The 24,678-nt window shown below is 38.9% G+C and overlaps 1 protein-coding gene across 2 annotated transcripts; it reads right to left on the reverse strand.

Moving 5' to 3' along the window:
• Positions 1-248: 248 nt before the first annotated feature.
• On the reverse strand, positions 249-23,273 carry tsc22d1 (TSC22 domain family member 1). 2 transcript variants are annotated; one of them, XM_015395543.1, is made up of 3 exons: positions 20,943-23,273; positions 7,444-7,495; positions 249-1,692 (listed from the first exon to the last, which is right to left on the reverse strand). In XM_015395543.1, the coding sequence occupies exons 1-3, from the start codon at positions 22,649-22,651 to the stop codon at positions 1,429-1,431; spliced, it is 2,025 nt and encodes a 674-aa protein (XP_015251029.1). In that variant the 5' UTR covers positions 22,652-23,273; the 3' UTR covers positions 249-1,428. The 2 variants fall into 2 exon arrangements, with proteins under 2 accessions (XP_015251029.1, XP_015251030.1); XM_015395544.1 differs by lacking the exon at positions 20,943-23,273 and adding an exon at positions 7,720-8,042 and having other exon boundaries at positions 253-1,692.
• Positions 23,274-24,678: the final 1,405 nt, after the last annotated feature.

Consider the following 24,678-nt stretch of genomic DNA (forward strand, 5'->3'; position numbering starts at 1 on the left):
ATCAGTACTTCCACTTTTACCAGAGTATTTTTTAACACAAGTATCTGTACTTTTACTCAAGTACGGAAAGTGAGTACTTTTGCCATCTCTGATCAATACCAATATGAAATATTGCAATGATGGTGTTGTGGATACAAAAATTGACTAATGAAATGCCTTGATATTTGACAGAACAATTTTTTTTTTTACACGCCTAAAAAAAATACAAAGTAGCAAAGTTATAAAACATTTCAAAAGAAAAGTCAACAGTCCAGCTTTAGTTTTTTGTTTTTATTTGAGGTGCAACTGTCTAGTGCAATTGAGAACGCCACATTTGTGATGGGTTTGTAGGAACATGCACAACACATGAATACGATTCCGCTAGCGCATTTTTCCTTATCTTGTGACAAGTGTCTCGATTAGTGTTCAGCGCTCCAGATGCACTATGAGCAACTTACACACTTGGCTTACAAGAAGACAAAAAAGAAAAAGTTAATACAAAAAACAAAGACATATCCCCAAATGAAATCTAGTAAGAGTCATGATCGTTTAAAGTAAGTGGGTTTTTGAAGCGACAGCAAAGAGGAGAGCTCACAGGTGTCGCTGTAGGAGAGACAGCATCTTTGTGTGCAGGTAAAAATAGAATAAAATCCTCTTAAGTTCCCACCCTGAGTTTGGACATCACAGGTAGATTAAAACCTGGCGAAACCATAGATAGATATATACACTAACAGATAAAACAAGATATAAAAAGGCTGGATATATTTATCTATGGTTAGGAACCAGGCACTTGGCAGAGCTGAACTGGAAATCTTTAGAATGTACAAAGTTCACTACATACAAACAGTCTTGTCTTATTTATTCACCTTTCAGTTATTCTCTTGACATTATTTACATCGAACACGAGAAAAACCACAGACAAGAAGCACATCTTCACCACCCGTTTCTCTTAAACGCTGAGTCCTCTATTTAGGAAAGAGGAGGAAGGTGAACGGGAAGAAATCTCCAGTTCCACGTATCCATCCAAAGTCTGTTCATGTCATCTGAGCGATACACAGATGGACCAAAACGAAGCAGGGAGATGAGGCTCTACGAACTGTGTGTGGGTGGAAACCTTTAGGCGGCATGGCTGATGTCCATGTAGATGACGGCACTTTCCACAGATCAACAAATGTAGGGGAAAGACTCCGTTCTCCCAAAAGACGTTCGTCTGAAGCAGGCAGTAAAAGATTAAGTCGGGACACACACACACACACACATTCAGACACACACACTCTGGTGCAATACCAAATGTTTTCAGTTAAATTAAATGTGCAACAAAGCAAGTGGTTTTCAGCTTAAGCCTTCATATGGTGACAGGCCAGTCAACTTAATGCAAATGCTGATTCACAGTATATCTTCTCTCCTCCTCATCTTCTGATCATCCTTTGAGGGGTTTTTCTTCCTGCGTTACGTGGCTGCGCCAGAGTTCTGTGTAGAGGAGACGACCTGTGTGGGTCCAGGTGGGACTGGAGGCTGGGCAGCACCGGTAGGGGACCCGCTGGTCTGGACCTGTGCCTGGAACTGAGCCATCTGCTCAGGGCTAGCAAGGGTCTTCAGCAGGTTGTTCTCCTGCTCCAGCTGGTTGTTGCGTTCCATCAGCTCTTTGATCTGCTCCTTTAGCACCTCAACCTCCTCACGAACAGCGTACATCAGGTGGCTCTTCACCAAGTCCTGAGCACAGAGAAAGGAGAGGGATGAGGAAATAGTTATATCTAAGACTTCTGTGGATTTTTTTTATAACAGGCAAACGAAAAGTAGTCAAAAATGGGACATTGAAATAAAACAGAATTATGTCCATATGTGTCAGCCACCATATACTTTTTTTTGCACAAATTCCTCTTTAGGAGTTTATCAAATATATATTAAAGAAAAGAGTATTCACCCTTACACTAGATACAGTGGTGCAAGTGGACAAACACAAAGCTACCAGTCCATCTGAAGTAAAAGAACAGGACAGGAAAGCAAAAACAGCTGAAGCAGCCAGAAGGCTCCTACATCTCTAATGCCATGTTCACACCGTAAACAGCAGAGGCAGCAGAAGCAGCTAGTTTACATGCAAAGTCAATGGTTGACGCGCATCTTGGCACAGCAAAAGGTGCTGTAGCAGCAGCAGGAGCAGCACATCATGAGCTTCTGAGCATCGGACGCGTGCAAAGAGATTCAGAAACAGCGGCTGCTGGAGTGGAAAAGGTGACACAGACAGACACAGCACTGGTGATGCAGAGCACTATGACCAATCCCCTGAAACAGTTTAACGCATAAACATGTATATGTTTATAAATATGTTCCATTTTATTATTCTGGTGCCTGCAGTTGGGATTATCAGGGATTAAGCAAGAAAACGATCATGAGCCTGAAGTTTGTCGACACACATATATTAGGGATGGAACGGTTTATGAAAACCGTCCGAACCGTTCGGTTCGACTGTCTCGGTTCGATTCGCGTGTGTTGCGTTCGGGTCATGCGCTGCAGTTACACGCCTAGAATAAGAAATCGAGCGTGAACGATTTTTGCCGGTGTTGCAAAAAAATTAATTTGCTGTCGATATCTTCTAGAACAGACCTAATAGCAGAATCTACACACCTCAACTCTCCAGCGGCAGCCATTGTTGTTGTCACCCAAGCGCGATTTGGTGACGTGGTTGATTACGTTACTGTTGATCACCTGTCCATCATCGTATAAAGCCCGCCCTGACAATTTGATTGGATTGCCAGATATTGGGCGAGCATACTCGCGCTACTATTGAGCAATGCCAGACCGAACTTCCCGACCTCAAACGTTGTGGGCGGGACTAAGTTCGGAATGGCACCCAGGCTAATAATTTGCATCAATCTGTGGGAATTTCCCTCTTTTTTTCAATTCCAAAAAATTAAAATGAATATATATAAAAATTTAAAACAACTTTTTTTTCCTAAACAATGATTACTATAAAATGAAATGGCGTCCAGTTGTTTATACTGTATCATGGACAGCTTCAGTGCATTGGGTCGCCTCCGGCAGCCTGGATTAAAATCTGTCACTAATAAAAAAGTTTTGGCAGATTTTCATATTCAGATTAACTTTCAACCCTTAAAACACATCTATTAATCTGGATCGTTCTCATGAGCAGCTTGAAGCAACCACAAGAAAAATACATGTTTTGTCAGTACACGTATAAATGAATGAAAAATAAGCTCTCAGTGCCAGCATAAAAATTAATCTGTCCTTTAACAAAGTTATGGTGAAACCTAACAGGAGTATATTTTTCACAATCATAAACCTATTTTATATTTATGTGTACATAGATACAGCTTTGCATTAAGTTTTAAATAAACTGTTATTTTGATAGGATGTAAAAATTAAATGATCCTAGTTTTCCCCGTTACAAAAATTCACAACAAAAAAGAAAATATTTTGGCGTTAATTTCTGCTTTTTTTTGCTCCTGCGAATTTAAAAGCAATATTGCACATGCTCTCCTCGAGCTCCGAAGAAGTCGGAGCGTATATTCAGTTACATTCAAAACATTTTATCTCACAAATAGGCCAAGGAAAAATATGCCTCCACACAGCGAACCGCCCGTCTACAGGGGTCTGAGCAGCTTCGAAAGCGAAATAATATTTAGGTAGGATCGTAAAGTAATCAGGAGTATTTTCTAACTTAAAAACACATCAAAACTACTGCTTACCCAATGATCACAGAAAATATAGCCGCCATTGTTACAAGCAAAGAAGGATAGGGTAGCTCCACCCAACGTGCATCAGACCCACTTTGACTGCGCAGCTAGAGCAACAAAGATACGCCAGCTGCACGTCAGAATATAATATAAATAATATAAATGTATCGCGTCCAAATTAAAGGGATTAAGGGGTTTTTAAGCTGCTTCCAACATTTTATCCTCATATTAAGCATTGTAGTTCCAGCATATTCCATTATCAATATTGATTTGCCATTTCTTTAGCTACGATATGAAATTCCAAAAGTTTTAAATTTATCAAAACACTTCAAATATGACTTATTTATCACAAAGGTTCTTTGACTTTATAATTCTAGATTTATAAATTTCGTTAAGTACATCTTACCAGACAGTAAATAGACATATTGATTCCATAAAGTGCAGCAGTGATCAAATTTAAACACTGAGAGAAAAAAAAGGTGCAAAAAAACGCACTAATATGGATGTTCAGAGGTTTAATATATATGGTGCAAATATGCAATGTTTTGGTTTGGTGTTCTCAGTGTGATGCAGAGTCTAACAGTTCAGCAGTCTGATTGTGGTGGGGAAGAAACTGCTGCAAATTCTGCTAGACCTGCATCAAATGCTGCAAATAGTGCATGGTTGGGGTGTGAGGGGTCATTTATAATGTTACGGGATCAGGACATGCAGTGCCGGGATGAAATGTCTTTTATTTGAGGGAAGAGGAGCCCTGAAGATCCTCTCTACTGTTCTTACCACTCTTCTCATTTTCTTCCTCTTCTTGCAGCCTCTACCCCAGTGAGACAGCTGCTCAGAATTTTCTCTATGGTGCTTCTGTAGAAGGTCATGAGGATGGGTGGGGGTAGGTCGGCTCTCCTCATCCTCCACAGGAATTACAGGCGCGTTTGTGCCCTTTTGATCAGTGAGGTGGTATTAATGTCCAGGTGAGGTTGTCTGTGATGAGTCTACAGCTGAGCTGTTGATGAGCAGTGGAGCATGGTTACACCGATTCTTCCTGAAGTAAACTATGATTTCTTTGGTCTTCTCCACATTCAGGATCAGGCTGTTATCTCTACACCAGTTGCTCCACATACTCTCTGCAGTCCTGGTCATTATCGTCTCTGAGGCCCATCAGCGCGGTGTCGTCTGCAAACTTCATGATGTGATTGTTAGTGAACCTGGGGACGCAGTCATGTGTCATCAGGGTGAGCAGCAGGGGGCTCAGGAAGCAGCCCTGAGGGGAGCCTGTGCTCAGGGTGATGACATCAGAGGTGTTCTATTCGACCCAGACTGACTGAGGTCTATTTGTGGGGAAGTCTAGCAGCCAATTGCAGAGGGGTGTATTGAATCCCAGCTGTTCCAGTTTGCCTATCAGATGCTGTGGGATGGTGTTGAAAGCTGAGCTGAAGTCCAGGAACAGCATCCGCACGTGGGTGTTCTTCTCCTCCAGATGTGCCAGGCCCTGGTGAAGATCAGTGGAGATGGCATCTTCAGTGGAGCGGTTCCGTCAGTAGGCACACTGGAACGGGTCGAATGTTGGGTGGAGACTGAAGACGACATGTTCTTTAACCAGCCTTTCGAAGCACATCATTTTTTTAATCTCTTTGCTCATGAAACTCAATAACTTTTCTGTTGATCCTTTCTCCATGCGGAATTGATAGCTCCAATGAATATGTAATGTGATCAGATTGACCCAGAGAATTTCTCTAATCCACCGGCAGCGGGGTAGGGCAGCTAGCACCTATGTAGCAATTGTTTAAAAATAAAATAAAAAACTTTTTGGGGGGTAGGAAAAAAACAGCAGAAAAATAAACAAAACTCTGACCAATCGGTCATTTTGGTTTGACAGACGGGAAACCTTCCAAATCTGCTCATTTCACCTGCTTTCAAAGTTGGCTCTCTATCTGCTGGCGGGGCAGTAGTGCAGGTGTTCACCTGCCTGCAAGCTCTCAGCATGAGTCAATGATGGGCGCATCATGCTTTCAAAGTGGAAATAATGAGTTAAATATGTTGAAGTAATGAGGTTAAAAAAAGTTTCCACTAGGGCTCAACAACTTGGCTAAAAATGTACGTTTTTTTTCAACCAATACTGCAATTTTATTTAGATTTTATTCTGCACCTCCTCTTCCCCTCTGTCTGCTGGCAAAGTTAATGTTAAACCCATTACTGATATCTGGAGGAAGAAAACTGGTGTCTTATTTTTGTTAAATGTATGTAAATGAAGTGCCTCTTCCATGTTAAATATGATTTTATTGCAATTGGAACAAATTGCTTAGCTCTAGTTTCCCCAATTGTTAGGCAAATTAAAATTTTTATTAACCTAATGTCAGTGTCTCTTTGACAACTTTCAGTGTGACCAGCATTTGTGCTGAAACGCACTCGAGTCTGATGTCAGTCAAAGAGCCGATACGCTGAAAAACGCTGTGAAGAACCCTGTATCTTTTCAGAAGAAGAAACACAAAAAAGGATTCCAGAATCTCAAATGGGAAAGGGTCAGGTGGACGCTTTTGTTCAAGGATTGACAAAACTGTAGAAAGAGCTGCAGAAAACTAGCATATTTAGAGAAAATAATATAAAACCCTCACCTAAAGTAAAGGATCTCTGCTCTGTTTTCATTATTATTACTTACAATGCCAGGTATTATTGTTTCAGAGTCCTGAACAGAGCAGTTTTTGTAAATGGTAAACTAATAGTGTTCGCTATAGCACTCATATATTCTGAATCGGGGCTTGGATCACATACTGGGCCCTTCTGTAAGGAGGCCAAGAAGAATCATGCATGACCAGGAAAGGTAAACATCACTACAGCAAAAATCCAGCTCTATTATTCATACCCAAAGTTGGATTTTGTATTATTATTTAACCCATCATCAATGAAATGTACAGTTGTAGAGGAATTTTAGCTGAATTTAACCATCTGCGGTATAAGTACTGGCACATGGGGAAGAGGATTAGGGCCACTGAAAAAATAAGTTAACTGATTTTTACATTTTATTTCAGTGTAATTTGAGAATTCTGACTTTTTTCTCAGAATTCTGACTTTTTTCCTATATTAAACTGAAATAATATTTAAAAATCAGTTAACTTTTTTCCCCAGTGGCTCTAATCCTTTTGTGGGCATACACATGTGAATTTCTAACTCCTTTGATCACTAAAACAATGAGCAAAAATAAACCACTACCTCTAATTTTGATGAAATAAAGAGTTTCACAAAACCAATGTTCTAGATTATTCTTTTGACACCAAGTAGAGGAAGTCTACAATGTTGGGATTTGTTGAATAATCTTAGCATCCCCTCCTCTGTGGAGCCACCCGTCCTGCCTCCTCCTTTCTGCTTGGCCAGGGAACAAAATGTTCCTGCATCAGGATGGGAGGAGCCAATAGCCAGCAGAGTTATTTAAACAGCATGGAGGGGAGGCAGCAGCTTGCCTGGCAACACGAAGAGACGAATGGAGTGGGGTTGACTGTGCATCAGAAATTGGATGGGACACAAGTTGCATGTCAACCCTTTAGCCTGGCCTACATTCAGATTTACGCAAAGAAAGTCCAAACAAGGAGTTGCAGAAACAGATCCCATATTTCTAGGAAATCCTACAGAAGAACATTGTTTAGTAGCCGTCCTGAAAGAGGCCCTGCAGAACAGTCCCACAGCCTCTCTCTGCATCACTGCTGAGGTTACATAATATCCATGTTAGCAGCTCAAGCACACTGCGGATCTTACAGCACACAGGAAAAAAAGGAAAGCTCACCATTGCCTGCTCGATCTTGTTGTCGATGGCCACCACACTGGCACCTGAAGAGCTGCAAGACACAGAGAAAATAAAATGTTTGTGTGGAAAATTATGCAAGAGTCTGAGCACTGCGGCTAAATCTCACTTAAACGAAATCAGTATGATTGTAAAAGAAAAAATCTATAAATAAAAATATTAGGAGCCTGACATCAGCAATGAAAGAAATAAGCTATTCAGGTCAGAAAGACTTATCAACACCCTCATGCAGAATATGCAATAAGTGAGAGACATCACCTATTATCAACTGTGACTGACGCGCTTTCTTTTCCAAGCACCGAGGAAAGAAACGAGATCGAGAAATTTCTCAGTTGACAAACACCAAGGTCCATAGCCACAGCGTAACATTGGGAATCCATGCTATCCCGCCCATTTAAAACCCCCGGAGGCGATCGAGCAGCTGGAGGAAAGGGGAATCCAGCGGTAGGAAAGTAGAAACGCGGCGCATTATTATTATTATTATCAGTCCTTCCAGCTTCACTTCTATGGGACGGATGGCTCAGCTGCAGCTGGGACAGCACACAATAGACTGAGTCGCTGCTCCTGGTTTATCGCTTCCCTTTCTCTCCGGGTAATTCATGCGGCAAAAACAGCACATGCAGCCTCCTGATTGGCTGAGGGAGCTCATTCACATAATATATGCGCAGGGATGGCGATCCTACAGATCAGACCGGGGAGAAAGTTGCTAATTAAAATAAAGTCTGAGCCACCTCTCCCTCTACTCCTGATTCAATGAAACAAAAGCTCTACATATTTAGTCTCCATTCTCTCTGCGGAGCCTGGTTCTTTATTTTACAGTTCGCAAAACAAACTTTAATCCGCATGAAATCCTGAAGGCCGCGCAATGTCTCCCCCTAGGGGCGTAAAGTTGTAATGAGTGAGAGGCCGGATTATGAAGCCTGACTTGATTAAAAGATTTTTGTTTTTCTTTTTTTCCTGCTCTCAGCTTGTTAGAAAAAAAGGGAGGGAAGGGGAACATGAGGATGGCTGGAAAAGCAAGGTAAAGCAACGGACTGATAGACAAGCAGCTGGATAAACAAGAAAACATCTGGATCGATTAACGACTTAAAAGTATAATATTCTTGCCAAAAATGAAATATTAAATGTGTTAAATAGACGAATAAAAGGTAGATAAAAAGGTTGGAGTATTTGCATGATTACAGATCATCAACTTTATATATTATAGTATTGTAGGAGTAGTAGAAGTATTTCTTTTTTTTTTTTTTTTTAGAAAAATACAGCACTTTAAATGCAACCCCACTTTGAAATACCATCTGGATTTTAGGACATACCAGAACTTTTTTGTAAATCTGTGAAAGTTTTAAAGAAAGGATATTTCCCATATTGATTGTTTTTAATTTACTTTTATAATATTAGCAAGAAAATAAAGGGCAAAAAATAAACAAATGACACAGAAGAACTGTTAATCTCATCAGCGCATATACACATACATATATATATATATATATATATATATACACATAGATACATACATATACACACACATACATATATATATGATGAAATTAGGAAGTAGAGAGATATTGCATGTCTGAGCCTGGGTGGTACGGTGTTAGAAGGGTGGAAATCTCACCAGGCCGAGTTTCCTCTCCTGGCCGACCTGGCCAAGACCTACTTGTGTATACCTGGTACAAGTGTACCATCACAACTCGTGTTTAGCACAGTAGGGGACATTGTGCGTTCAGAACGTAGTGTTTTGTCCTCTGAGCATGTGGACCAGGTTATTTTCTATAACAAAAATCTGTCAAGAAGCACAATTGAAAGTATTGAACTGTAACAATGTTGTAGTTTAATGTTACAGCTTTACTAACTGTTCTCTTTTCCACACCCCTTCAGTATCGAACAGAAGCATTATTCATTTAAAGGAATAGTACACCCAAAACATGATTAGCCTTCATTTTCTACTCACCCCCATGCTGAACAACACTCTGGAGTACTTTTTTGATATCTCAAATGCATCTGGAGATCTGGGAGGCTTCTTGCTGTCTGCTGACATTCAAATAATGGAGGTCCATAGCGCCCGAGACAGAAAGGTCCATAAAAGTCCACAAAAAACGTGTCAATATTCCTCCATACTGCTCGTCCAATGTATTCCAAGTGTCCTGAGTGGGTTGCGTCCATAATTTACTCGAAACAAAGTCCTTTAGAATGTTTTTAGAGCATAAACAGTAGTGTATAGGATTTCCTAAAAGCGCGCGCCTGCGCGTTCACGACGCTACGGAAGCCGGCAGACCAAACCAGATGAAAGTGCGCATTCAGCGTCTGCTCTGCCGATAATGCAAGCGTAGAAGAAGAAATGTGCTGTTTACCTGTGCAACGAAAGAAAAATGTCTGAGGACTTCAGTGTTGAGGAAGAGCATGAGTTCTTTGCCGAGCTGAATTCGTACTTTCATCTGGTTTGGTCTGCCGCGGTTTCCGTAGCGTCGTGAACTCGCAGGCGCGCGCTTTCAGGAAATCCTATACACTACTGTTTATGCTCTAAAAACATTCTAAATGACTTCGTTTCGAGTTAATTCTGGATGCTACCCACTCAGGACACTTGGAATACATTGGACGAGCAGTATGGAGGAATATTGACACGTTTTTTGTGGACTTTTATGGACCTTTCTGTCTCGGGCGCTATGGACCTCCATTATTTGAATGTCAGCATACAGCAAGAAGCCTCCCAGATCTCCAGATGCATTTGAGATATCAAAAAAGTACTCCAGAGTTTTGTTCAGCATGGGGGTGAGTAGAAAATGAAGGCTAATCATGTTTTGGGGGTTCTATTCCTTTAAGGGGAATTAAGTACATGCCTACTTTTCTGTTGATAGTGCACATTTTGACTCATTTAGCGGACTTTGTGAAGTATGGCCTATGTTTTTGTTACTTGTTGCTAATGCACTTTGATGAGTATTGTTATTTCATAGTGAATGAAGTACAGGGGTATTTTTTGTTAACATTTGCTACTAGCGCACATTTGCACTCATTGCACTGATTTTGTTTATTATTGTTATTCTATAGTGAATGTAGTATGGGGCTTTTTGTGTTACTTAATCTGCTAGTGCAGTTATGCACTCATTGCTCTGTTTTTGTGGAGTATTGCCATTTTATAGTGAATGAAGTACAGGCCTATTTTTTGTTACCATTTGCTGCTAGTGTGCTTTGGCACTCATTGCAGTATTTTCTGATGATTCTTATTTTTTAGTTCAGTGAATTAGGTTTTCATAAGCCTGGAGTACAATTTTGCTCCTTCCGTTGTTTGCATTTGTTTCTCAAAAAAAATGCGTAACGATATTTCAGCTTCCATTGATTCATTTTGAATCAAATTTGAAACATTGTCTAACCTGTAAAGTAAAAAAAATGTAACCAATTAATCAAATTTAATGGTGTATTCTTGAGTATCGAAAATAATTGAATCTATGGGTCAGGAAGTTGCTACTGAATTGAATTACCATGATGGGTGTAATTTACACCCTCCCCAAATTATCTACACTACCAACACTGTGTCCATTGGCCCGACCCCTGCTGCTCCTAAAAGCTGAAGAGCTTTCACTTATAGGAACTTGAGAAACAATAAGATGAATGCAGATAGGAGAGAGAGTCTGTTTGTCTAAGGAGAACCTAGACACGACATTTATGGGCTGTAAGCTGATTGGATGAAAAGAGACACGGCGTAGAAAAGTAAGCCAGTGATGTCAGCCCTTTTCCTTCTGTTACGTAAACTGTCAGTAGAGATTAGATGGATCCATCCAATAGGATAATCCATCTTTAACTACGTGCTCTCTAAATCTGCTTATGGCTGCCTCAGAAGCCAGCCTCCACCCTACTCCATCTACTGACAGGCTGTTTGTTGCAGGCTACAAACTGCATTCATGCATCCTGCACACACATCACACTAGGACCTCAAAAAGATAAGCATCCCGCCAGCATTTCTGTAGATAATCAGCAGAGAGGAAAAGAAAAGTAGGGCAGGCAGCAGCGTTTAAAAATGGTGATACAGCTTAATATGCAACAAAATGGTGGCAAGAGTGGGTAATGTTAGTCGGTGAGCAGCATTAAATATGTCTTATTTCTAGATTCTCCAAAGTAGCCACCTTTTGCTTAATTACTGCTTATCAAGAGAATGCCAAGAGTGTGGGAAGCAGTTATCAAAGCAAAAGGAGGCGACTTTAAAGAACAGAGAATATAATACATATTTTTAATTGTTTTAAACTTTTGTGTTAAGTATATAATTCCAGATGTGTCAATTCATAGTTTTGGAGGGAAGATAATTATTGTCAAATCCTAACTATATTATAATGAATCGTGCTAATAAATTATGGCAAGAAATACACAGAATAAAATATCATGGCAAAATAATTTAGTATTACCTCTCTCAAAGAAAAAAAAACATATTTCTTGAAGGCTCATAGAATGCCAAAAATACCTCAAAATAGCTTGCCCTTTAATCAATTTTGGGGTACTGAAATATTTTAAAAGTCAACATACAGCACGCTAAATAACTATTGAACACAACACAATTTTATAAATATTTCTAGAGGTACTATTCACATGACATTTTAACGTGATGTCCATAACAATCCATTCAATCTATACATACAAAGAAATCAAACCATAGATGTCAAAAAATTGAGTTATGTGTTAATGTGGAATGGAACAGGAAAAAGTATTGAACACGAGAAGAAAGGAAGGTGCAAAAAGGCATGGAAAGCCAATACACCAGCTGAAATCTCTTAGTAATTAGAGAGTAATCCTGCCCCTTATCAGTGTAAATTAATATAAGCTGCTTTTTTAAATAAAAGCCATTCTTTCAGAAATCTGTTTTACATTTTTTTCAAAACAGATATTTTTTTTCTCCCCTCACATTGTCTGTCACCTAAAATCTGCTTAACATCCATCCTTATGTAAGCTCAGCAGGGTGTATCACAGGTGTGCTTAACCACAATTTTAGCCGGAGACAAAAATCATTCAAATTAACAAAAATAAAAAGTTGTTAAAAAAGCTCCACACATGTAGGCAACAAAAAAACAATTATTAGTTTCCTTAAAGTTATAATTCTGTTTTTTTTTTTTTTTTGCCTCATATCTCTTTTAAGCATCATCCGTTTGAATGCTGTGATTTGATTTAGTAGTTTTCTTTCACATCACGTCTTCTTTAACAGTCGAGGCGAGGCCTTGTGCATCCTGTTTTTGTGCTTTTTGCCTCACCAGTATATGCGCATCTGTAGGCCAGAATAATCCGGTTTGGAAGGCTTGAAACCAATGAAAATGAGTATAGGGTTTGTTTTAGGCTTTCCAAATGTGAACAATCCCTGAGCAGTGGCAAAAACACTTATTTTAGGACATTATGAAGTTCTGGTTCCTGAGATGGTTTACATTTTTTTTAAACTGCCAACACTTAAGAGATAATACCTCCTAATCTTTAATTGAATTCAGAAAAGGAAGGAACGTGCTAAAACTCAGCCAGGTTTCATATCGCCACAGCCCTCTAGGACCAGAGTTCTTGGGAGTGTGATTAATTCACTCTGCGTTGCACGCAATGCATTATGTAATCGACTTCTGGGCCACATGAAGCATGAAGAGGGAAAGGCAGGAGGGAATAAAACACAAATTCAGATCAAATATCTCTGAAATCACAGTGGTGTTTTTTTGATGGCCATCTTAGATCTAGTCTTAGTAATCAGAGTTTTTTTGTATGGTATTAAATTGCTGCCAAAAATTAGAAGAGTGTATTAAGCAATCGCAATAATATATGTATATAATTAATAATTGCACTAAATTATTAATCACAACCATGCATTTAATAACCAAAAGAGTGCATGGCAGTGATCTCGGGCGTGTATGGTTATTCGAGCACCCTGCAACGCAGCACCGTGTGCAGAAAAACAACCCCACCCCCCATCTGTCTGCTCTTGTAGAAAAATGATGCTCCCTCTCTCTGTTTGAGGGGCATTTCTGTCAATCAGGGGGAGTTTCTATTCTACTAGATCCGACTGGCCAGATTTTCACTCCAAATCGGTTGAAGCTAGCGGATAGCTTGGTGTCTCTGATTATTTTCTATGGCAAGTTGATGATAATACTACAGATTTTGACATTGTGAAGCCATGACTGACTGTCTCGTTCCAAAATAGGTCAGCAGTTATATTTGATGCAGTTAAATAAATTAAATTAATCGCATTAACCGGCTAGTTGGAATGCAACTGTAGCTAGCTAATTGTTAGTTTGGTAGGTGTTATCCGGTTTAATTTAGCTTGTAAAAAATCTCAGCTCACCTTTATAAATGATAGTTTGATATAAATATTAAATCAATGAACCAACCAATACTGAGAAAATTATTAATGAGATATAATATGTGAAGAATTAAAGTTTTAACTCTCATAAGATTAAAAAGGTCTTCAGAGGAAAAGTTTTCACTTCCTGGAGTCTAAAAGCTTTTACTGGTTTTAAATCCAGTTTCTACACTATTATAAACTAGTAGAAATTGTGTTTAGCTTTATACTGACAATGAAAATGACGTGGGTAGATTAGTCTGAGTAGATGAGTTATAGATTTGACAGACAACACATCATAGAGAGATGCATAAATAATAATGTTAACAGTAAAGAGAATGAGATTGTGAAGATGAATATTCATTTAATATTTTTAGTTTAATTTACCATAGTGACCTCAATTAACTACTGAAGCCTGTTATATACAAAGGATCATCAAAGTATATATATGTCTATTTTGTACTCACCATCATTATGTTAAAGCACTTTTGTTCAAATAAAAGTGCCTCTCCAACAAACTGTAAATATGCTCCATTCAGAACTCTTAAATTGATTTATAATTACCTTTATTTAATTCATGTTTGTTAACAGATTAATAAACCATTAATCAAAGTAGTAGTTAAGAAATTAATCAACTGGCAAAATAATTTGAATTCTCTTCATTACTCATATATATATATATATATATATATATATATATATATATATATATTAAAAAAACGAATCTGTGGGCATTATATTGAGGGTTTTTTTTGTTATTTAAAAAGTATTCAAAGTTCAAAATGTTTATTTACTATGAAATAATAATTTACTGATCTATTTCCAGAACATTCCTAAAGACCTTCATAGATCAATCAATTAGAGAAATGATCAAGGAGAGCAGCCCTAAAGCTCAATGACTGTCTTTTATGTAGAGGGCGTTTAATTACCTCATTAGTTCATCATAAATAGATTGCGTGAGAGGCAAACACTTCCACTTTGCAACCAGGCTTATTTAAGGTCAGTGATTTCATAATGCATCATGCTTAGACTAATGTCTGACATCTCCATCCATGACTTCAGGTGGCCATCTTGTGGCGAAAAGAAAGTATGACAGCATGACATTAGGAGAGGACTGACTTATAAAAAAGGAACAGAATTGCTCTGCTCTAATTCATGGGATGTGTCTTCAGAAGACCAGATTCGAAGGACGATTACCTCATAGCGTGGTGCCGAGGTCTGGCCGGATTCCAAGACTCCTTGTTAAGTGGCCTTAAAATGCGTCCAAATCATTCAGATTTTAAAATATATATATATATATATATATATATATATAATGTTAATTGTTCTATAAGAGAATATAAGAAACTGTGTAAATCGATTCCACTGCCTTTAATTCAGTTGATTAAAAACTCTAGGTTACATAATAATTACCCACCAATATTGCCCAGTTTGTTGATTTAACAATGCAATTTGCTTGATAAAAAATGCAATAATAAATTTATTAACAGTTTTTGAAAGCCAGAAAATTTCATGATTATTATATATTTACTTGGAAGAGAGATATTAGACACGACATTTATGGGCTGTAAGCTGATTGGATTGGAGACTGATATTAATTCAGATACAGTTTCTAAGGCATACTCAAAATTTGTTAAATGGCTTATTCTACCTAAAGTCAAAGAAACATTTTAAAGTTATAAACAAAATTTATCCTGTGGCAGAAGTTTTAAGAAAGAGATTTGGTTTTGAGGTGAATCAATGTTCCTTTTTTAATAATAGTGAAACCGTTGAACATATGTTTTACCTCTGTCCACATTGCTTCTGGAAAGAGTTGAAAGACTGGATTTCTTTAAAAATTAACGATGACATTTTTTATATGGACCATCTTCCCCAGCCTGTTTCTGATACTATTAATATCCTCCTGCTGTAAGGTTAATATGTCCAATGTGCCAAATGGAGAAATTCTATACCTTCCTTACAGTGGTTTATTAACGACTTTAAAATTTATTTTTCTTCTCTTAAAAAGATTTAAAAACAGACAAATATGCCAAAACAATTGAGACTTGATTTCTCCAAACATCTGTTATTCTAAGTGCATTCCCCTTTTTGTTTTTTATTATTTCTATGGCTCTGTCTATGTTTGATTTAAATGTTTGCCAAGATAAATCCCCTGTTAGTTGTCTTACTGTTTTGTTTTTCTTTTTTTGTAATTTATCTTTATCTGTTCATGTAAACCTTTGCTATCCTCTCTGAGAGTATTGTTTCATGTAAATGTTTTTGACTTAAAAAAAAAAAAAAATATTTAAGATAAAAAAAATGCGTCCTTTTTGCCCGATTTGAAGGACAGGTCCGATGTATCCTTGGTTTTCCCAGGATTCATTGCGACTCCATGATCAGAGGAAAGGTTACTTGGCGCCGACCAGTGGTGAATATTGGAAGTGCAGTTTAATAAAATACAAGTATGTAAATAATCTGAGATTAATGAAAATAGTTGTTTTAATTGTTATTGAGTCAGATATGTGGCGGTAATGTTTGATTTATCTAAAAGTTTTTTATCTGTTATTGTGTAAATGGGTTTGGCTGTAATTTAAGGACAGATTCTAATATATCTGCAGGGTGGGGACTATAAATCTGATAGGATTTTTATTTTTTATTGCTGTTTTTCTGTTGAATATTAGAGATTTTGCAGATATATTTTTTATACATACACTGTTTAGATTTACTTATATTGTTCTACCCCTTTTATAGAATAGAAAATCCCTTTATTGTCCCACAATGGGCAAATTTACAGCAGCAGAAAGATTATTGAAAAAGGTCACACAAATGAGGACCTTAAATTTTTTTTTAAGAATAACATAATACGGACGAGTTAAAATATAAACAATAAAATACTGTAAAGTATTATAATATAAAACTGTGCACCTGGAGAATAAATAAGCAATATCCAGCATGGACATTTGAACAGTAATGGATATTTGAAAATAGCAGCAACATCAGAGATGTGCAAAATGACAGCAGCATGTTATTTAAATGACTAAAGTTTATATAATTACATTTGCTTTTATTTGTTTCTGCTCCTGGTGATTGGCACCTTTATTCCACTCTGGATTCTTTTGAGTGTATTTGTTCACTTTACAATAAAAAAAAAAAAAAACAGTTTTGAAAACTTAGGTACTAATTCTTTTCCTGCTTTGTGTGTCAACTGTCACAGTTGCTAAGCAACATAGCCTACGGCCGTAAAACCCGCCGAAGGGTAGACCTGTTTAAATTACAGCCAAAACTCTTCTGGTCTCCTTATTACATTCCTTATTCCAGACTTCGAAGGATCCAGTCTAATTAGACAGCATCCTTGGAGGATGCAGCCCATGAATTCAAACAGAGCTAATGCCTCAAATCTTTGGGATGTTTTCTTAATGGGAGACTCTATGCTGTTGACAGACAGTACCTGCCTCCAACTACATGACAGCGAGAGAAAAAAGGCATGCGCTAAAAGCTGTTGGATTTTGAAGACACACGAATTAAAATAAAAACAACTTAAGACTAAAGTTTCAAGATTAGGAAAGACGCTTTTAGATAAAACATTATGATCTAAATGTAAATAGTATAAAATATTATTTAAAAGCTCAATTCAAGATTATTGTTGTCATATCAAAAAAAGAAGATTAGATTCTTTCTAAAAAAATACAGCAAACTTTCATTTCAGGCAACGTCAAATATATCTCTAAAAGCATTTAGTCCTACTTTCTAATGCTCTTTCAGAAAACCATGAAGTCATGACCTCTGAGAAAAAAGCTTTTTTTTTATTATCCGTCAAAAATTATTCCCTCCAATCTAAATTATCAACCCAAGAAGAAAAAAACAACAAACAAACTAGGCACATCTTTGCTTAAGAGGCCTAACTCGTGAGCCAGTCTAACAACATTCAGTCAGATGAAAAAGTTTGGGCACCCCTAATAATCTTATTTATTTTTATTTCTAAATGTTTGGGTGTTTGCAACAGCTATTTCAGTTTGATATATCTAATAACTGGACACAGTAATATTACAGTACAGAATTGAGGTTTATTGGACAAACAGAAAATGTGCAATACGCATTAAAACAAAATAGTCGCTTCCTGTTGCTTTTAATGACTTCCTGGATCCTGGATGAAGGATTTTTGACCATTCAAAACAATTCCAGTTCAGTTAAATTTGATGGTCGCCGAGCATCGACAGACGTTCAATGATATTCAGGTCTGGGGATTGGATGGCCATTCCAGAACACTGATCGTTCCTCTGCATGAATGCCTGAGTAGATTTGGAGCAGTGTTTTGGATCATTGTCTTGCATAAATATCCATCCCTGACGTAACTTCAACTTCATAACTGATTCTTGAACATTATTCTCAAGAATCTGCTGATATTGAGAGGAATCCATGCGACCCTCAACTTTAACAACTTTCCTGGTGCAAGCACTGGCAAGACAAGCCGCAAAGCATGATGGAACCGCCAGCAAGTTTTACAGTGGGTAGCAGGTGTTTTTCTTGGAAAACTGTGTTGTTTTTTTTGCCACAGTGCATAATTATGACCAAAAACTGAATTTTTATTTCATAAGTCCACAGGACCTTATGCCAAAATGAAGCTAGCTTGTCCAAATGTGCTTTTCTGTCGCATTATTCTTCCATACAGCTTCTCCTGGTGGAAAGTGCGCTGAATTGTTGAACAATTCACACTGACACCATCTGCAGCAAGATCATGCTGCAGGTCTTTGGAGGTGGGCTGTACTTGAACATTCTCACTATTCTTCTTCTCTGCCTCTAATATTTTCTTGGCCTGCCGCTTCTAGGCTTATCAAGAACTGTCCCTGTGTTCTTCCATTTCCTTCATATGTTCCTCACAGTGGAAACTGACAGTTTAAATCTCAGAGACAACTTTTTGTATCCTTCCCCTGAACGACTATGTTGAACAATCTTTGTTTTCAGATCACTGAGAGTTGTTTTGAGGTGCCCATGATGAATCTTTAGGGGAGATTCATACAGGAGAACAACTTTAAACTGCCACCTTAAATACATTTTCCCATGATTGGATACACCTGGCTATGAAGTTCAAATCTTAATGAAGTTTCCAAACCAATTTTGTTTTTCAGTAAGTCAGTTAAAAGTAGTTCAAGGTATGAAAATCAAAATGATCTGGTTTGGTCTGCCGCGGTTTCCGTAGACTCGTGAACGCGCTTTTAGGAAATCCTATACACTACTGTTTACGCTCTAAAAACATTCTAAATGACTTCGTTTCGAGTAAATTATGGACGCTACCCACTCAGGACACTTGGAATACATTGGACGAGCAGTATGGAGGAATATTGACACGTTTTTTTGTGGACTTTTATGGACCTTTCTGCCTCGGTCACCATGGACCTCCATTATTTGAATGTCAGCAGACAGCAAGAAGCCTCCCAGATCTCCAGATGCATTTGAGATATCAAAAAAGTACTCCAGAGTGTTGTTCAGCATGGGGGTGAGTAGAAAATGAAGGCTAATCATGTTTTGGGTGTACTATTCCTTTAAGGTACCCACATTTTTGCACCAGTCAAGGTTTGTTTTAATGCATATTGCACATTTTCTGTAAGTCCAATAAACCTCAATTCAATTACTGTGTCCATCAGTTATTAGATATATCAAACTGAAATAGCTGTTGCAAAACCCCAAATATTTAGAAATAAAAATGATTAAGATTAATAGGGGTGCCCAAACTTTTTCATACGAATACACTGAGGAACATTGTCCATGTTACATAAATCATGTAATAAAAACAGGGCAACAAAAAGCCCGTTGGAAGGAGTTGAAAGGCTGAATTGTATAATGATGCGTTCTGAGGGATTTCTACAAAGATTAGATAGATGGATTTAAATGTTTTAACTAATTATTTTACTTTAATCACAAACAATCAGCATGAGCGATCTGGAGAGTCTGAAAACCACAGATTTTTTTTAGACCTAGTAAATCGATAGAGTTATTTTTATAGTCACCCCACTAAATAATAACCTGGTGTAAGATGGATTAATACCATGTAGAATTCAAATTGAACTACATGTATTGATTTAGAAAGCCTCCTGGAGAAAGTGATCGCTGCAGGGAGAGACATTCAACACAACTCTTCAAGCCGATGGGGTACCTGCCTCCCATGTCGCGTTGTTTACTGAAACTTAAATCTCTTTACAATGCCAATTGTAGCAAGATGGAAGATGTACATCCAGGAGTTGGAGAATTCTAGTGACAATTCATTTTGCTTGAAAGGTAATACTTAAAACGCTTTACACTAAACACAAAGTCAACCAATCCTCTCCACTACATTATACAGGGCTGAATTAATTGTAGTAGTAGTGTAAGTAAACAGTCAGGATTAATTGATTAATGAAATCTCAACTAATTTAGTAATCAATTAATCGTTAGCTGGAGTATAGAGACTGTAAAACATACTTTTAGGTAAAAAAGTGACCCACTCAGAGCAGTAATAAAACCAATATTGTATATTAAATTCTATTAAATGTTAATATATTAACATTTTAAGATGAAAAAAAAAAGACATTTTTGTCAATATGCTTTTTCCAGAACTCCTCAAGTGGAATGGTTTTAGTTTAACCTGGTTTATTTTGGTAGAAATCTTTTTAAGGAACCTTTGGTTATCCGATTATTAACCACAAAAAATAATCAACAGACGACTTGCAAAATAATCGGAAGTTGCAGCCCAACATTATACACAGCCAGGGGGTAGGGTGGGGGGTCACATGGACTCATGACAAGTAGAAACCAGAATAAAACCAACACGTTCTGAATTCAATGCTTCAAATCTTTAAAAAGAATGAGAGGAAAAGTGCAAACTCTGGAACAAAATATTGCTTTTGTTTTTTATTTGAAGAAAATTTAATTTCTTGTTTAATTTTTTCTGTATAATCAGAGGAGAGAACCTTGGTTCTACTGAGAAAAAAAAAGCGTTGACATTAATTTGTGAGATACAAGTCTTCTAAGCTGGAGCTTCTGCCAAGCTACCCTTATAGTTCAGCATCTGGATAGGCTGCAATGGAGCTCAACAGTTCAAGTAAAGCTAACCTTAATCTACGTCGGAGACCCAGAGGGTTTAGGCAAATAAAAAAATGGATTGCTGAGTTTGGATTGGACATAAATTGAGCACAAAAAAATATATATTAAAAAGAAGAATGGGAATCTTTCTCACCTGTCATTCTCTCCTTCGTTTTGCTGACTCCTGAAGCCTGCAGCAGCCATGAAAGCCCTCGCCTCAACTGACATGCCAATGTGGCCCTCCACAGCCCCCTCTCCAACCCTGGCACTTGCCAACCTTGGCAGGCCCAACAGGCCCTGGTGCTGGATCAAGAACTTCTGGGCATTCTCCAACTCTGCGTTTTTTACAAAGCTTCCCCCTGCAGGAATATTTGCAAGATTAGCTCCCAGGTTGAGCAGGGGCTGAAGGTCGGCTTGCAGGGTGTTCAAGGGGTTACAGGGGGCCCCTGCTGTTAGAGTAGGTGCTGCTGCAGAGGGGTGCTGGAGTTTTGCTTTTTGGGGAGGCTGGGTTACCGTAGTCTGAGCTGGCTGCTGTGGACAAATGCTAGTGGGATGCTGTAATGGGAACCCTGGAACTGCTGCAGAAATCCCAGAATTAGCATGTGGGAGTGGAGGCTGAACTTGTGTCTGAAAGGGAGCAGTTGGCTGGATGAAGTCTGGCTGCCTGACACCTCTTTGGGATGTCAACATGCCTGCATGGAGCTGAGTGGTAGGATAACCTACCCTGGCTTGTGGATCCAAATTATAGGCCACGGGTTGGGGTAACACAGGAGGAGGCTGTGATGTTGCTGCAGGGATACTGACAGGAGGAGCCACAGGTTGCTGAGCATTAACTGTTCCAACAACCTCTTGAGGGGGGACATAGTTCTGGGTTGTGGAGTGCACTGTCTGTGGACTAGTGAAGTCCTGAGGAGGAGGAGGATGATACAGCTGCAGTTTGGGAGGCAGCTGCACAGGGGGAATAGGTGCATTTATCCCTGCATCAGCCTCTGCTGCCACATCCATAGCTTTGGCTGGCTCAGAGGGAGACGGCTGAAGAACCTCCTTTTCGTAATACTCTGTGCATGTCCATCGCCCTTTGCGGAAGGGCTCAAGGTTTGAATCCAGTTTGACAACCCTGAAGCGAGAGCCAGGGTTTGCCTGAATATGGGGGCTCTGGGTAGAATGCAAACCTGCATTAGTGTTGTCAGAACCAGAAGCAGAAACACTTGCAGCCTTTGCAGCACTTTGCATGTGAATAGCAGCAGGTTTGGGGTTATCCTGCATCACCGGCCTGTGGGACATAGCTGGACTGGAGCTGGCTATGGGTCCCATGGAAAGAGACGATGCTGGGTCAGAGCGAAGATGGTGAGCTGTTTGGGGGTAATGTTGTTGATGTACAGACCCATTTACGAAGGAGGATCCCTGTGCAACGTGATGAAGCTGCAGAGGCTCATTTGGGGACACCAGTCCGGGGGTGTCCACCCCAGGGAGATTGTTCAAAGTCTCATCTGAGGAGCTTCGTTCCGGGACTCCTGTGTCTGCAGCCCTGGATGCAGATATATCCAGCAGCTCTGAGGATGAGAGGTCCTCCGTGTGGGACTCGTCCATGTCATCGTAACTCTCCGTGTCATCCGCCATGCTGTTATTGCCGCTGACGTTGTTGGTCTGGGCCAGGGTGACACTGGTGATCTGGAAGCCACTCTTCTTCTTCACCTGCGCAGATCCAGCCTGGGCCGGAGTCTGGCTCTCCTCTAAGGGGACACCTCCAACGGAGGAGGAGGGAGAACCGGGTGCGCTGCCGCTGCTGCCTCTTCGGTGGTGGAAAGCAGTTTTACGGATTGAAGCCCCCGGAGAATCACCAGTGTAGTCCTGGTGGTGCATGTTTACTCCGAGCTCCGATCTTAAGCAGCCGTAAGAAAAATGAATCCTATGATGTTCGCACTATTAAAATACATTTAAAAACGGGCTTAGACAACGTTCTCAGGTTTTATCAAGACAAATGTTTCCACTTATGCGTATCTTCCGCTTTTTAAAACGAGCAAAAGTTAATCATTTTGTTTCAATTCAGTATTTAAACGCAGCCGACAATATAAGGTGACAGCTGTAGCTAGTTGTGGCTAACGAACAGCTATTGGCTCCACCTGAACTTTGTGTCCCCTTTTCTCTCCTTGGAAACACTTAGCTAACAAATATGGGGCGGCGTAGCAAATTTAAAACGATATTAATCTTGGTCTTAAATTGCAAGTGAAAGATGGTTGCATTGGGAAAGTATGTCGCAGGAAAACATTCGCATATATCCCCTTCCTTCGGAAGCCGCCTTATTCTCGTCAAAGCCTAAAAATAATCTTTCTGAGACAGAAAAAGACGCTGTCAATGGTGAAATGAAGCTGTTGTCTGTGTAATTTACGTCTTCGTAAAGGTAGAAAGCTCCGGGTGAGTCCATGTCAGTGCAGCTTTCAGCGTCCGTCCATGTTTGCTTTATCATTACCGGTGAGCTCCGACAGAAGAAGGCAGTGGCAGCAACAGCAGCAATGACAGGGCTCGCACAGCTGGTGCGCATGCGCATGAAACGTTCAAGTTCCAAAATTTTGTGGTATTTTTAAAAATTCAGCCATAAGGTTACGATGTCTTAAAAAGTAAAATAAACGAAATGGGTATGAATGGAAGCGAATCGTTACCAGATTTCAAATGAAAAAGCATTTTCAGAAATGCTTTTTCATTTTAAGAATGTTCCTGCATTCTGTTTATGAACACACGCCCTACTAGCTGTGTGTTAGAACAATAAATGAAAAAATTATTTGAGCACTAATCATGGTCAAACTGTTAATTCTGCACATACATGGATAAAAGTTCACCACAATTTCTGTTCAAAATATAAGAGTTTATTAATAAATATCATTCAGCTCCAAGTCAAAACTATTTCAGTTTAAAACTCTCAACTAAACTGAAACTCAACTAAACTAAAGTACTATGTACAAAGAGGAAGGAAAACATGGTTAAAACCATATTACAGTTTAAGATGGAACTTGTGTTTGAAACCAAAGTTTATCTGGAAGAATTTGGGATATGATCAAATTAGCTTTTCACCAATTGAAAGAAATTGGAATGTTTTCAGACCAATTCACAATGCAAATCCATGAGGTGAATAAAACATTATTTGGCCAAATAATGTTATATTGAATGATTTGCTTAATCAAGAACCAAAAACCTTTAGTCAAATGATTCTTTACCCACTTTGAAATATCTAGCAGCGAATAGACATCAGGATTCCACTAAATGACTCTTGGTCATACTTGCTAATGGAAATGCAATGAGCATATGAGGAACACATGAACACTAATATTATATCAGTGTTTAGACCCTTTAGTGAAATAAAGGTTGTCCAAGCTTTAGCAACAGCTTAACACATATTCCTGTAGCACAGCATATCATGCAGTCCATTCTATGGTAAATGGTAAATGGCATGTACTTATATAGCACCTTTATTCAAGTTAGGAGACTTGACCAAAGCGCTTTACACTACATTCATTCACCCACACACTCACACACTGATAGTGGCAAGCTACATTGTAGCCACAGCTGCCCTGGGGCTCACTGACAGAAGCGAGGCTGCCGTACACTGGCACCACCGGGCCCTCTGACCACCATCAGTAGACAATGCAGGTGAAGTGTCTTGCCCAAGGACACAACGACAATGAAAGTCGGAGCCGGGGCTTGAAACGTCAACCTTTCGATTTCAGGACAAACTCCTACATCCAATGCCACTGTTGCCCACATTCTTTTAGCATTGTCTTTACTCATCAGTAAACACATGTTTGTTCTGTCCCTAATCATGCCAGACCTGCAAACCTTTTTGTCCATGTCCATTTGGAAAGGTTGAGTTTCATCCAATTCAGTTCAGTTTATTT

This window comes from Cyprinodon variegatus, unplaced genomic scaffold, assembly GCF_000732505.1.
Source record: "Cyprinodon variegatus isolate N-32 unplaced genomic scaffold, C_variegatus-1.0 Scaffold745, whole genome shotgun sequence".
Classification (NCBI taxonomy): domain Eukaryota; kingdom Metazoa; phylum Chordata; class Actinopteri; order Cyprinodontiformes; family Cyprinodontidae; genus Cyprinodon; species Cyprinodon variegatus.